General features: G+C 41.2%; 1 protein-coding gene across 1 annotated transcript in view; it reads left to right on the plus strand.

The window, feature by feature from the left end:
- sez6 (seizure related 6 homolog) overlaps window positions 1–12967 on the plus strand; it is a 324119-nt gene extending 311152 nt beyond the window's left edge. The window contains exons 13-17 of the mRNA XM_004911704.4: window positions 1810–2004; window positions 2522–2560; window positions 3384–3504; window positions 7680–7782; window positions 9667–12967. Of these exons, the coding sequence (XP_004911761.1) occupies window positions 1810–2004; window positions 2522–2560; window positions 3384–3504; window positions 7680–7782; window positions 9667–9696 (488 nt within the window). The 3' untranslated portion in view covers window positions 9697–12967. The remainder of the gene's footprint in view (window positions 1–1809; window positions 2005–2521; window positions 2561–3383; window positions 3505–7679; window positions 7783–9666) is intronic.
- The last annotated feature ends 1461 nt before the right edge of the window (window positions 12968–14428 follow it).

Below are 14428 nucleotides of genomic sequence, written 5' to 3' on the forward strand. Positions count from 1 at the left end.
TCACCCATTAACAATATGTAGAAATAGGACATTAAGACATTTCTGTGCATTCAGCTACTAAGAAATACCCTCCCCCCCCCCAGACCCAAAAGAGGGATTGTTTGTCCATACATTGCAATATACTTCAAGCTGGCCAACTACGTCAGTCATCCCATCTGGCCAGTCCTACACTGACCTATATAAGCAGTGGCCAGCTCCATGTTGTAGCCTCCACTCTTCAGGTGATCCCAATGGAGCCAATAAAAGGGCAACCATATGGGAGTTTTAACCTTATAAGCAAGAATGTTGCAGGTAAAACTTAGTCCCTTTGCTCAGTACTAATCTTAAATTACTTATATAGGTCAGAAGGGATGACTTTGACGTAGTTGGCCAGCTTGAAGTATCTAACAAATGTTCTATGCAGGGGTGGACGCAGAGCTTGCACTCAGTGTTCTTATGGGGGCCACTATGGACACAAGCATTTTCCCACATGAAATACAGAATTACTGAGGGAAGGGATAAACCTATAAATGGGTGGCTAGACCAGTAATGCATTAAGAAAAAGGTGGCCTAATACACATATCATTCTAATCTATTACTTCAAATAGTATGATTAAATGCCATTTTTATATGCTGACATCCAGCTGCAAAACAGGTCTGTTCCTCATTTGAAATCCTGGCAGGGGAGGAGGGACTAAAACATTGATGTTACAAATTGTAACAACTTTCCACAGCTTACAGACAGCATGCAGGAACTACATCCTTATTGACATCATGTCATTATTTATTTTTTTTTTAAATCCCAAAGCAGTCAGCCAGATCAGCAGGGGAACATGGGGCCAGGCTTAGGGAACTGTTCCAAACCATATTATTACATTAAAAATCATTAAAAAGGCTGCATATTTTAAATTGATGTATATTGCAAAGTTGCTTGAAATTGTGTTTACTTTTAGATGTGGAGTTTCCCTTTGGGGTGACTGGGAAGGGGACCTAAACTAAATTTTAAACCAGGCCCATAAGCCACCTGTAGGAAGGAGAGGCATAGTCCAATAGTTCCTTTACTTGCAAGTTGATATGGGTTTTGTGAGTGGTAAAATGCCATGTAGATTATGTCACCAATGGGCTTTACTGTGGCAGTAAAAATAATTCACATTACCTTCTAGAATCTGTTCATACTGTACATAAACTATTCCTGGACAGCACAGTGCATTGCCAAGGCTCGTATGCAGGTCTGGCTTTAGGGTGGGGTTTAAAGGGCCCCCAGAATCACAAGAGACCATAATTAAAGACATACATTACTATATTAAGAATTATATAGTACATAATAGCATCCCTTCATATGTCAGAATAAACATCCCAACCTGAAACCCCTGGCTGTTGACTGCCAACTCCCTGCATTCCACATAAAGCCAAAGTACTAAGTATTGCTATCTAATAATAGATAAAATATATTTTGCTCTAGACCCTACCACCCCTAAAGGAACCTTTCTTCATAAGTAGTTGTGTCTGGGTCTCCTAGCCCTGAAAGATCTCGAGAATGTATATCAGAGATGTCAACCTTCAAGGAGCATTCTGGGAGACTTTCTGCCGCACCTCATGGCCTGGGTAACACCCCCTTATGCCTCAACCACACAAACCCCTTCCACCCGAGCCTGGGAGAGTTGACAGCTCAGTTATAGGGAGGGTCCTAAGCAGGAGCCTAGGGAATCTTGTGCATGATCCAGGTCTCTTCTTCCTTCCTCATAGACTTGCAAATGTTGAACAGCAGAGAAGCATTTCTATATACAAAATATACAGACTTTGACTTTAGTTGTTTATTTGTTGGTTTAGCCGAAAAATATGAACCGTGCATTAACCCAGGAGCATTAGAAAATGGGCATCAGGAGCCTGAGAAGAGAATGTACCAACCAGGCGAGGCCATCAGGTTCTCCTGTATAACTGGGTACATGTTGATGGGAGAACAAAGTATAAAGTGCGTACCAGGACATCCCTCAGTATGGAGCAGTCCACCACCCATCTGCAAAGGTAATAGCATTTAAAGTATAAAGGAATAAAAAGTCAAAAGAATAATAATGATGATAAGACATATATAGATGTATAGCCATTTGTAGCATTACATTTGACTTAATTGTCTAATGAGACAGTTTGGAACCAATATTCAGTAACAGTTTACTGATATGTCAGTCCCTCTAGGTTCTGTATTCTGCAAGTTTGTGTAGCCCCTCAAAGATCTAATACTTTTGCCTGCCATCTTACTTATCTGTGTTTTTTAGTGTCAAGGGATTTACCCCATTATCACTAGCTGTAGGTGGTGCTCAATTCTAACAAACACAAGAGATTGCTATGTGAGCCCAGCACTGAGTGCTGACTGTAACAGCTGTCTGTTTGGGCAACACACGGCTGAGTCTGATCTAATAGGACAATCTAACCATCATTTATCCAGGAGTTACTGATTATATGGGTTTAGTATTACTTTCATTATTACAGACAGAAAGCAAATGTTTGGAAACAAACCTTTCAGCATATACTCTTTTTTTTCCAGCTTCATATAAAGAATTTTATAGTGACCAAAGTGTGGAAGGTGAGTGAAATAACATTCCCCCTTGTTCCCTTACTAATAGCAGGGAAATTCCCAAGTTTTTATTGCATATCTAGGAATGTTTTCCAAAGCCTGCGCCTTCTTCTTATTCATTGCCTCTAGTGCATTCAAAGCATGGCCAGGAAGGAAGTAGAATACACAGTGTTTATATAAGCTGATAATAAAACAAAAAGCATACTTACATATTTATCAGTGAAATATAGTCTACCACCCCCATATGTAATAAAAGGCACTATATTTGCCCAGTAGCAATAACCCATAGCAACCAATAAGATGTTGGCTTTTAAACAGGTGGCCACTAAATTCTACCTGCTGCTATGGGTTACTGCACCTGGGCAAACATAGTGCTTCTTATTACAGAACCCCCTAACATAGCTTAATTACATCCTGTAATAATGGCAGTCATTACATTTATTACACAGATGTAAATGGTGTAACGGTGAGTACCAGGTTTCACGGTGAAAAAAACTCCCATAGACTTCAATGCCCACAAAAAAAAAGTTGTATGGTAAAAAAAACATATTTACCCTTCCCTACTTCTGAATGGCTTTATCTCTATCGCTTTCATTTTGTTAACGCTTCTATTTCTATATTAGTAGCTGTTGGACACCAGGTACCTGCCATATTGTGTCTCAAAATCTATAACCCAGGAAGTAATTTTAAAAGAGAAGGAGAGGCGAAGTCACTGGGGGGTGCCAAAATCTAATCCATTCACCACCATTGCTTTTAATGTGAGACAAGTGAAAACCTAATTTTGATCAACTGATAATGTTTTACTTTCACTGAATCCATATCTTTTCTTTAGCTGTGGCAAAGGCTGCGACTGAAGACAGTCCATTGGAAGGCACCCACATCCTGCTGGCTATTTTTGTACCCATTATCATGGTGGCTCTGGTAATTGCCTCCATTTACCTGTATTTCTCAAGGTAAGAGAACACTAGTTTGTGTTGCTAAGAACTTTCTGGCTTTACAGTAGGGTGTGTGGCGCACATAAATTTCACATTGTGGAAAAGTGGGAGTTACCAACCCTCACCGACTGAGCTGGTCTCGCTATGGGCAGACACTGGGAAATCACATGGATAACTAGGCTGCAGTGACCACATTTGCTTGGCAGTCCCGCTCTATGTGAAACAATTGAGTGGTCCAAGGAAACTTCCTAAGAAGGCCATCATCCACTAAGAACCAATGATCGTTTGGGTTGAAAATGATCTCACTGACTGCTCCATTTCAGTTGTATTTTGTTATTTCTTTAAGCATTATGTTAAGTTACAAGTTATGTTCTAACTACAAGGGGAACATCACTGTACCAACAGAACATTGTAAAATCTCACTAACATTAACATGGGGTCCGGGTGCTAAACATTTAAAGAGAAGATTCAGAACTTAGTTACAAGGTAGATTATCATTAGGTGCCTTGCTGCACAAAATATACAAGGCTTTTTAACCTATGTTCTCAGAATTAGGAGAAGTTTATTATATATTTGTGCATGGAGTGGGGTTCTGTCAGCCTGCCATGTTATGAAGTTCTCCATAGTGCAGCTATAATGTTGTTAAAATGAAAGTATTCCAAACTGTTCACTGATGGGATTCCAGGGAGTGAATTGAATAAGAGACTGATATATGAATAGGAAAGGACCCAGACAGAAAAATAAGTATGAAAAAATAACCATAACAATAAAGTTTTAGCCTCACAGAGCAACAGTTTTTTGGCTGCTGTGACCCCCATTTGAGAGCTGGAAATAATATTAATATACTAAAAGTTCACTTATACGTGAACCACCCCTTTAATTATGAAGTGAACCTACAGTCAGACAATCATTTTGGTGGTGTCATGTGTAATTGTCGTGGTAGAAGCAACCAAAATGCATTGAAGCTGGAATTTAAGTAGTATCTGGGACCCCCCATCCAAATGGTTTGATCTTCCCTATGGTATCAGGTCCATAATGTGGAGGCCATTGTTCTGTGTGGCACAGGTTAGAAAACCATGGTTGCCACAATGGAGAATATGCTGTATTGCTGAAAAGTCCTGAGGAACCATCCATTTGCATAACACTTACCCTTTCCCTATGGTGAGAACTAAAGTACAGTCTCTCAATTTACCCAGTGCCTAGAAATCTAAACCTCCCCTTCTCTAAACCGACTATCAATCTACACAAACATATGGTAAAATACTGCAGTAGAGTCAGACTGCTCATGCTGTTCCCTACCTGTTTACTTAGTCCCTTTGAAATGATGAACTGCTGTGACTTAATATTAACTTATAGTTACTGTTCCCCAGTGTGATATTTATCCTTTCTGAGATTTGTTAATTAAAAGCCAATAAAAGTGTATTGGTAAAATTCCACTATGATAATCATAACTAATAGTTATTTCTGTTTAATTGCCTTCAGTTACTGTTATAATAGTCTATCTGCAGCGCACAGGCTTTTATTTCTACTGTTAACCAGGGATTCGGAAAAGAAAAATGCAGAGCTGGATTTCCTGCTATATTGTCCTGGCATTTGCATTAATGTATGACCCCTCCTACATTCTATTTCTACTGACCCCCAGGATAACATTCTAATTTAGTTATTCCATGTTTTCTGGATATACAGGTATAGGACTCATTATCCAGAATGCTTGGTACCTAGGGATTTCCTGATAAGGGGTCCTTCTGCCTCACAGAGCAATAGTATTTTGGCTGTCAGGGTCAGCTGGAAAGATGTACAAGAGCAAGCCAAATAATAATTTAAAAATTCTAAAAGATAAACAATGAAAGCCAATAGCAAAGTTGCCAGGAATAGGACATACTATAACATAATAAAGGTTAACTTAAAGTGGACCTGTCACCCAGACATGAAAATCTGTATAATAAAAGTCCTGTTCAAATTAAACATGAAACCCAAATTCATTTTTATATTAACACATCCAAACCCATTATAAAGGCATTTAAAAATCACAGCTGTCAATCATATATTGCTTGCCCCGCCTCTATGCCTTAGGCATAGAGGCGGGGCAGACGATAACTTTAGTTTTCCATTCCGCACTTCCTAGATGTCACTGCACATCTCACTTCCCCCCCCTCCTCCTCATCTAATTGTGTAGCCAGTGCATGGGCATCTGGCCCCCCACTCTGGCACATAAACAAAATTTTGGCATGATACAAAGCTTGCCTTAATAACAGTGCCCACAAAATGGTGCCTGCCTGCTTGCTTTGATTGAGTAATTCCAAGATGGAAGGAAACAAGATTTATATTATTTATATAGTGTAAGTAAAGTTTATTTTGCTCAACTAACAATATAGAAAAAAATTTGGATGACAGGTGACAGGTCCGCTTTAATGGTAAACCCTACATTTTACTACCATGTTTAAAGGTCTGGCACATCTCCCCAATGCATCATTTATACTGCCTATATCCCCTTCATTCTCCAGCACAGTGATCCCCAACCAGTGGCTCGGGGGCAACATGTTGCTCACCAACCCCTTGGATGTTGCTCTCAGTGCCCCCAAACCAGGGAGTTATTTTTGAATTCCTGACTTGGGGGCAAGTTTTGGTTGAATAAAAACATGATTTACTACCAAATAAAGCCCCCTGTAAGCTGATAGTGTGCATAGAGGCTGCCTAATAGCCAATCTTAGCCCTTATTTGGCACCTCCATGAACTTTTATGGTGCTTGTGTTGCTCTACAAGTCTTTTTACATTTGACTGTGGCTCACGAGTAAGAAAGGTTGGGGACCTGCTCCAGCACCATCACAGTTTTCTAAAACAAATAGAAGCTTTCACCCGGCGGCCACTGTGCCTCTGACACAGAAACATATTTTTCCAGCAGAGCTCACAGCTAGAGCAGAGTTTTTATGGAAACCAGTGATGCCATCTCTTCATTGGCTGCTAGACTGGAGGGAATGTTTAGTACTAAGCATGCTCAGTAGTCAAAAGCCAAAGGGAGGAGAAGAATCCTAAGTGATTAATGGGATGCCGCAGCCTTAAGGTGGCCATACACGGGCCGACTATAGCTGCCGATATCGGTCCCTTGGACCGATTCGGCAGCTAATTGGCCCGTGTATGGGGAGAGCAGATCGGCCTGGCCGACCGATATCTGGCCTGAAATTGGCCAGATCTCGATCGGCCAGGTTAGAAAATCTGGTCGGATCGGGGACCGCATCGGCTCGTTGATGCGGTCCCCGATCCGACTGCCCCATTGCCGCCCACATAATCCGATCGTCTGGCCCCAGGGCCAAACGATCGGATTATTATTTTTTTTACCTAAATGGTCCCCGATATCGCCCACCCGTAGGTGGGGATATCGGGGGAAGATCCGCTCGCTTGGCGACATCGCCAAGCGAGCGGATCTGCTCGTGTATGGCCAGCTTTACTATTAACCCTTTAACACCCAGAGTGGCAGGTATTTAAATATTTCAAAGCCAGTAGAGTGCATTCAATATAAATACAATTAGTTTGTAACCACTGCAGCCCTTCTGGCTGGATATTCTGGAAGTGTCCCCATTGTTTCTTTGGTAACCTTAGTTCAGTAGGAAGAGGAATACAAAGTTAAAGGTGGCACACAGGCTGCAACGTGGGGAGTTTGGACATATGGGTGTTGACCATGGAAGGCAGAACAATGACTTTAGATAGACACAACTGTTATAGCTCATATGGTGGCGGAACAATCTCTGGGTGCCTTGGCCAGTCAGAATTATTCAGAGAGCTCAGAATCAGCACATTACCTATTACAGTTAGGGTACTTACATCATAAATTCCCAGACAAAAAGCAGTTATGTGCCTCCCATCATCAGGATGCCACTGAGCAACAATTCAAAAGTCTGAAATCCCAAATTTAGGAATATCTAAAAGTAAAGTGAGATTTGGCTTAGCAGTAAGACACCAAATTAACGAATATGCATATACATACAGTATGTATTATTCATGTAGTAATTAATTCTTGGTCCTTTATTTTGAGAACCACAGTATAGTTACAAAGGCCAAGATGCACCTTGCAAATAGGAAGGAATAGTCAGAGCCAAGTACATGAGGTTTCACCAAGAAATATCAGAGTTTGCTATGGGGCTATGGGATGTTCACGATGATTTTAACAAATGTTTTCTGAATCTTTTGTTGCATAGGCTGCAAAGTAAAGCTCCCCTTCGGTTGCCTTTATCTTCATCTCCTCCATATGATCAAGTCACCGTTGAATCTGAATTTGACAATCCAACATTTGAGACAGGGGTGAGTAATATGGTACATTGTCAAGTCTTTGGTCCCCAACTAAACTCAGGAGCTCCGAATGCCTTTGATGTATTAATACATGAACACATATTATAAGGAGAAGCCAACCTTTAACCCTTAGTATGGTGTAGACCAGTGCTGTCCAACTGGCGGCCCGCGGGCCGCATGCGGCCCTCGACCCCCCTCTGTGTGGCCCCCCACCTGTCTGGCTGCTTTGATGGCTTAACTTTGTGTAAGATTTAAATGGTATCAGTACTGTGATTAACTGGCCCCCTGCATGGTTCTCACCTCAGATTCAGGCTGTAAACCCTCTGTATTGTTTAAAAATGTAATCCCCTGTGTTGTTCACACCTTTTAATCTCTGCATTGTTCACCCCCTGCAGAGTTCACACCTCAGGCTCAGGCTGTAATCACCCCCATTGTTCCCCTGTTCACATCTCAGAGTATGGCACACACTGGCAGCATAGGGCAGGGAGGGTATGGCACCCACAGGCAGCATAGGACAGGCAGAGTGCTGCTTGTGTGTGCCATACTCTGCCTACCCTATGCTGCCTGTGGGAGGTGAACCTGGCAGGGGTTTGTTCTGGGAGTTTGTTAGCAGTTGGAAATAGCCATTAAATGGTCCCTTAGGTGTGTAATTATATGCTGGGGGTTGCTGTGCCATCCACAGGGGAGGAGGAGGCATATGGATTTAAGGGTGTGTCTTAATATGACATAATATAATTCTTTAACATATGAATTATGGTTGATATCCCTGCAGTGACCATTTTGATAAAAGGGGTGTGGTTTAAAATTGGGGAGTGGCCAACACTGGCTTACATTAGCGGCCCTCCACCATGTATGCGAGAGACAGTAACATTCTAAGACAATTGCACTTGGTCTCTGAGGATAAAGCAGGCATTTCTGTAGAACAAACAATGACCACTCCGGTTTATAGTGATGTTTATAAAACTGCTCGTTGACAGGTCTTTGATTCGTGAATGCTGAATACTAACTCTAAACTTTATTAAAGGGGTTGTTTACCTTTGAATTAACTTTCACTATAATGTAGAAAGTGCTATTCTGAGACAGTGTGCAGTTGGTCTTTAGTATTTTTTTGCTGTTTTTGAGTTATTTAGCTATTTGTTCAGCAGCTCTCCAGTTTGGAATTTCAGGGTCCAATTTAACCTAAAAGCCAGGCAGTTATTTAAAAAAGAGACTGGAATATGAATAGAGGAGGGTCTAAATAGAAAGATAAGTAATAAAAAGTAGCAATGACAATAAAATTGTAGCCTCGCAGAGAAACAGTTTTTTGGCTGCCGGGGTCAGTGACTCCCATTTAAAAGCCAGAAGGAATCAGAAAAGTAAGGCCAATAATGCAAAAACTCTATGACAAACTAAAAGTTAACCTGAAGGAATTTCACATGGGGCTAGCCATATTCTTCATTTCCCAGGGTGCCACAGCCATGTGACCTGGGCTCTGATAAACTTCAGTCACACTTTACTGCTGCACTGTAAGTTGGAGTGACATCACCCCCCCTCCCAGCAGCCGATCAGCAGAACAATGGGAAGGGAGCAAGATAGCAGCTCCCAGTAGATATCAGAATAGCACTCAATAGTAAGGAATCCAAGTCTAGCTTGGGACTCCTCCAGTTACATGGGAGTAGGAGAAACAATAGGTTACCTGAAAGCAGTTCTAATGTGTAGCGCTGGCTCCTTCTGAAAGCTCAGACTCACAATGCACTGAGATGGCGCCTACACACCAATATTACAGCTAAAATAAAATAAATTTTTTTGATTCAATAATAAAGAGTATCCATTTAAATGTATCTTGTCTGTATACACATATAGGCGTATTAGCTTAAAGTTCTATTTAAACTGACACCAGTGATCTGTTCCTTGTAGGACACACGGGAATATGAAGTGTCTATATAGATGAATTCTTTAAAGGACCAAATTCTGAGATGCTGGCAGAGATCTGGGAGAGAAAAGCCTCTTTTGCTCCCTTGCAACAAAGAAGACTTCTACCCTGTGACTGCAATTGCTCCATCGGATGGCCAACTGGAAAAATCTTACCCTGAGAAAGGGCACAAACACTTTCAGCGCTGGCGCACCATTGGCCTGCACTACAACACACTAATCTGACCTGACATTCCCAGCTGCCCATTTTCTCCTGCTCTTCCTGTAATTGCCCATTTACTTGTTTCAAAACCTGGATTTCTTTCCCATACTTCAAGAAACAATATATTCACTAGAGGAATTGTCTGATTTGAACCATTATGCTATCTTCTGCTGTGAAATAAAGACCAAGCGCTGGGATCTAAAGTGTAGAGAAGAATCCACAGAAGAGCAATAATTAAATTACTGAATTACTGATAAAGTTAAAGCAACGATACCCATGCATTTTTATGTATCCCTTATTACCTGTAGTATATAGAGTGAATAAAGTACCCCCTTTTGTAAAATATAAGGAAATTATAAGTCATGAAGGAGTTCCGTGGCCATATAAAGGTCATAAAACTCTGAGCTGACTTCTAAAATACTATATTTTCAACAGGGGGTATTTTATTTATTATAATACACAAGTAAAAGTGAGTCATGTGACAGAAATTAAGCACCATTTATAAAGATATAATTTACAGGATAGTCACGGCTCTTGTGTTTTATATATATATGTATATTTGATTATAAATATATATATTTGTTTACTAAAGGTGAAGTGAAGGCTTTCATATGAAACACTTCTCACCATTGCCCTGATGTTGTCTCTTGGTTCCTGTACTATAAGCATCGGATCTACATGTCCATCTGACCAACATATAATTTAATCCCCATGGCTACTGTTTTGGCATTTCTATTTGTAATTCTAGTTGAGGGATTTACCAACTATTGTAGTTTTTACCCATTTGATATAGTATACAGACCCAATGCTCCTCTTTATAGACTGCTGAAATGGTGAATACTGATCGTTATTCAAAGCAACTCGTAGTCTTTTGAGCAAACATGGCTGAGACCCATCTGCCATGAATAAATACATCATTGAAACTCACATACCTGCCATATGAGACACAGCATCTGCCAAGAGAGATAATACAATATATACTGTTGCTGTACATATGTCAGAGGCAATTATATATCCATCTAATACTGAATACATGATTGTCTATCAGAACAATACAAATGGTAGCTTACATGGTTGTTAGCTGACATATACGGTGCTTATACAGACACTTGTGAACCACACCCAAATATAATGACATCTGAACAATAAATGCATCCTACCTTTCAATAGTACATACTATGTATACTGTGTATAGACTGACTGCCAGAACGCATTGCCTGAGCATGATCTCTAGGGTAGCAGTAACACATTGGAGCCATATACAGATGCAGTGCCTATGAGAGGGGATAGTCTTACTGCAGAGGCAGACATCTGAAAAAGCATATATGTTTTTACACCCCTTTTATATGTGTACAAAATGCTGTCTTGCATAAAAATGTGTTTAGATAAAGTGTTCATACTGACATGTTACATGAAATGACTGGAATTCTTGATCCAGGCACTGACACTATACATGAGTTTTATTTTTATTTTTTTTAACTTTTTTACATGTCACCATGGGGGTAATATATCCAGCTGTCCTGTAAATATAAGGGTACAAACATGAGGTTTTGTCATCAACCCAAAATGCACTGCACAGCATTCACTCAATCTTTCCCCAGCAGCAAAGTACTTTTTTGCCCTAAAGAAATATGTTTAGTAAGTACCAACATAAAGGAAATGCTGAAGGACAGTTAGGGTGAAGTTTAGGGGTGAATGCTTATTACATGTTTAGGAAATCTCTGGATCTATACAGAAGTGGCCATGTTTGTTTTCTTAATACATAAAACCTTGTTACTAGTTAAATCAGATCTAAAGCCTAGTTTAAAAAATGTATATATTAAAGTTACAGTACAAGCCCTGTGAATCAGCAGCCCTGTAACAGTAATGATCCAGGCCTTCGAATTTGTTCAGAGCAGTTCCTTACTTTTTGATACTGTTAAGCAGGTCCAGACTGTGATTCAAAACAGGCCCCGGCATGTTAAGTACACAGGGACTCAAACAGCTCCCCATTAGCCCAATAAATAGTAACTGTCTATGGCATCTTACAGCAGCCCCTCTGGCATTTGCCACAATCCAGAAATTGCCAGTTTAGGCCTGTGCATGGCCATATCTCCAATTATATATAACACAGATCTCATTCCCTCTCTCTCTCTCTCTCTCTCAAACTTTTTCTAAAATATTGGGAAACTGGGCCTGCCCACCATTAGATGAACCAATCCATGATGGTTAACTGCTTAAGTCAGGAAGCACACTTGTATGGATGTACAGGTATGGAAACAATTATCCATATACCCATTATCCAGAAGGTTCCAAAATATTAATAATTAAGCAAACTTATTTTTGTATTGATTTCCTTTTTCTTTGTAATGAAGACAGTACTTGTAACATGATGGTAACTAATATAGTTGGTGACAAAACAATCCTATTTTGTACATGTTTAAATGTTTCTAGAAGCCTTATGGAATGGGGCTTTAAATTACAGAAAGACCCCTTATCCAGAAAACCCCAGGCCTCAAGCATTCCAGATAACAGATCCCATACCTAAATCTGCTTTCATCTTATAGAAGTTACCAGTAGGGTGGACTGGAAAAAGTTTCATACTTCTTTTCTTACTTGGGTTTCTATATTGTTTTGAAAAAGAGGTGAATTTTGGGATTACACAGGGGCGCTGCTGCCATGAGGCGAGTTGAGAAACCCGATACGTTACTAGGGGTGTCAAAAAGCAGCTCCTGGTAACTTTAAGAGACAATTCGCAATTGCATTCTCTGCACTAGTGATGCAGCCCCCCTAGACCCCCTCTAGTGCTCTAAAGGTAAGCATGGGGGGGCAGAGGGGGGCGGCACTGCAAAAGCAGAAGCAAAAAGTAGAATTGTTCATTTGAGCCAATCACGGACAAAAGCCAAGACTGAAGTCCCCCCCGCCCCAGTGCATAGGTGCCCTTCCTAGCAACCGATTATGCACCAATAGAAGCACAGCAGAATAGAGACTGGGCATGTTTCTTTGCAAACAATAAGCATTGCACACAGGGAGAAACTAATAAATCTTCTCGTAAAAATACATTTTGTCATGTTTGGCCATTGAATAAATTATTTTTGTTGATTATAAAGTGTCCTGTTTTGCATTAAATAAAAACAAAAAATACTAAGGCTGATTGTGGAGAGGGCACTATCACGTGAACTCGAAAACCGCTTACCTTTTGCATTAAAATGTGTACCTCGCACTTCCCTATAGTTGCACTCTGTGCCTATCAGACTTCCTGCCTTCCGTCTGGAATTTCCCACTGCTGCGCCTTTTGACACAGGGGAACCCTGGACTTACTGCCGCCTCCACTATAGGCAGTAGCTCCAGGTTCCCTCAGTGTCCTGTGTCAATAGGTGCAGCACACTTGCACATGTAGGGACCCATAGGGTTAAGCTCCCTATGGTGTTATCCCCTATCTTTATGTTATCTGTGTTGTAATAGGGCAGAGCCCTCTACACTCAGATTTCAGTATTAGGCTACCCCCTATAGGTTTAGCCCAGGTTGACCACTCCCCTTGTGCAGACTATATAGTGTCTGGAACAAGGAAGTGTCTTCCTCTTTGGCTGCTGTTCTCTCAGGCTGCATGTCATCGGGCCTGAGACACACGGTCTCAGTAAAGAGAACTGCCAGTTTATAAGTCGGGGACAGGGCCCCGTGAATGAGAACTAGCCAGCACAGACAGTTTTACTTATAGCACCCTCTAGAGTGGTGAGAGTAGTCAGATTATTTAGCAAGGGCAGTCAATAGCCCCAACCAGGAGTTGTAAAAGGGTTTAGTCCACCCCGGCTCTGTAGTCGTTCTTTAGGGACCGGTTTTATTAGACGCCAGGTACCAGTGTTAGGAGCTCTCCCCTGGACCACAGTCGGCCGGAACACTCCCTTCTGAAAGGTCTATATCTCAGGTGTCAACTAATCCTCTGTGCATCCTCCAAGTGGGTTATTCTGTGCCTAAGTGTCACCTTTGTATTATCCACGGTGATCACACATTCTATACTGCTGTGTCTGTGAGTATACCCTGCTGCACTATAAAGTTGTGCCTTTGTCCAATAAATTGTACCATAGTTATTAAGCAAGAATCCTCTGGCGTCCATTATTCTCTATTTGCACTACACACCTCAGCTAGTTGTGGTTCAACTACACCCTCAGCTCCATCTAATTCTCCCATATAGCGGAGGCTCACCCCTTTGTATTAAGTGTCGCAATGTAACCCATGCTCACATTATCACTACTAGCCTGGGTTTGGTAAATTGGGTCAGAAAAGCGTTACATTTATGGCGCCCAACGTGGGGCCCGAAGGGTTAAATTTATTTTGAAATTATCGGAGCCATTACCTGAGGGGCTGAGTAAAAGTGTGTTGTTGCTTTAAATTTTTACTGACAGGCACTGCCGGACGCGTTAGGCAAAAGGGCGCCTGCAGTCCTGATCGTAATCCCTGATAACTAATTGGCCGTGGGTTCGGGCTTGAGGATTCCACCGTGTAATCCCATTGGTCGGCGGGACTGTCTATCACCGCCCATCTAGATTTTTGGCGCTCTTTTGCTAC

The sequence above is a fragment of the Xenopus tropicalis genome, chromosome 2 (genome assembly GCF_000004195.4).
Source record: "Xenopus tropicalis strain Nigerian chromosome 2, UCB_Xtro_10.0, whole genome shotgun sequence".
Lineage (NCBI taxonomy): Eukaryota > Metazoa > Chordata > Amphibia > Anura > Pipidae > Xenopus > Xenopus tropicalis.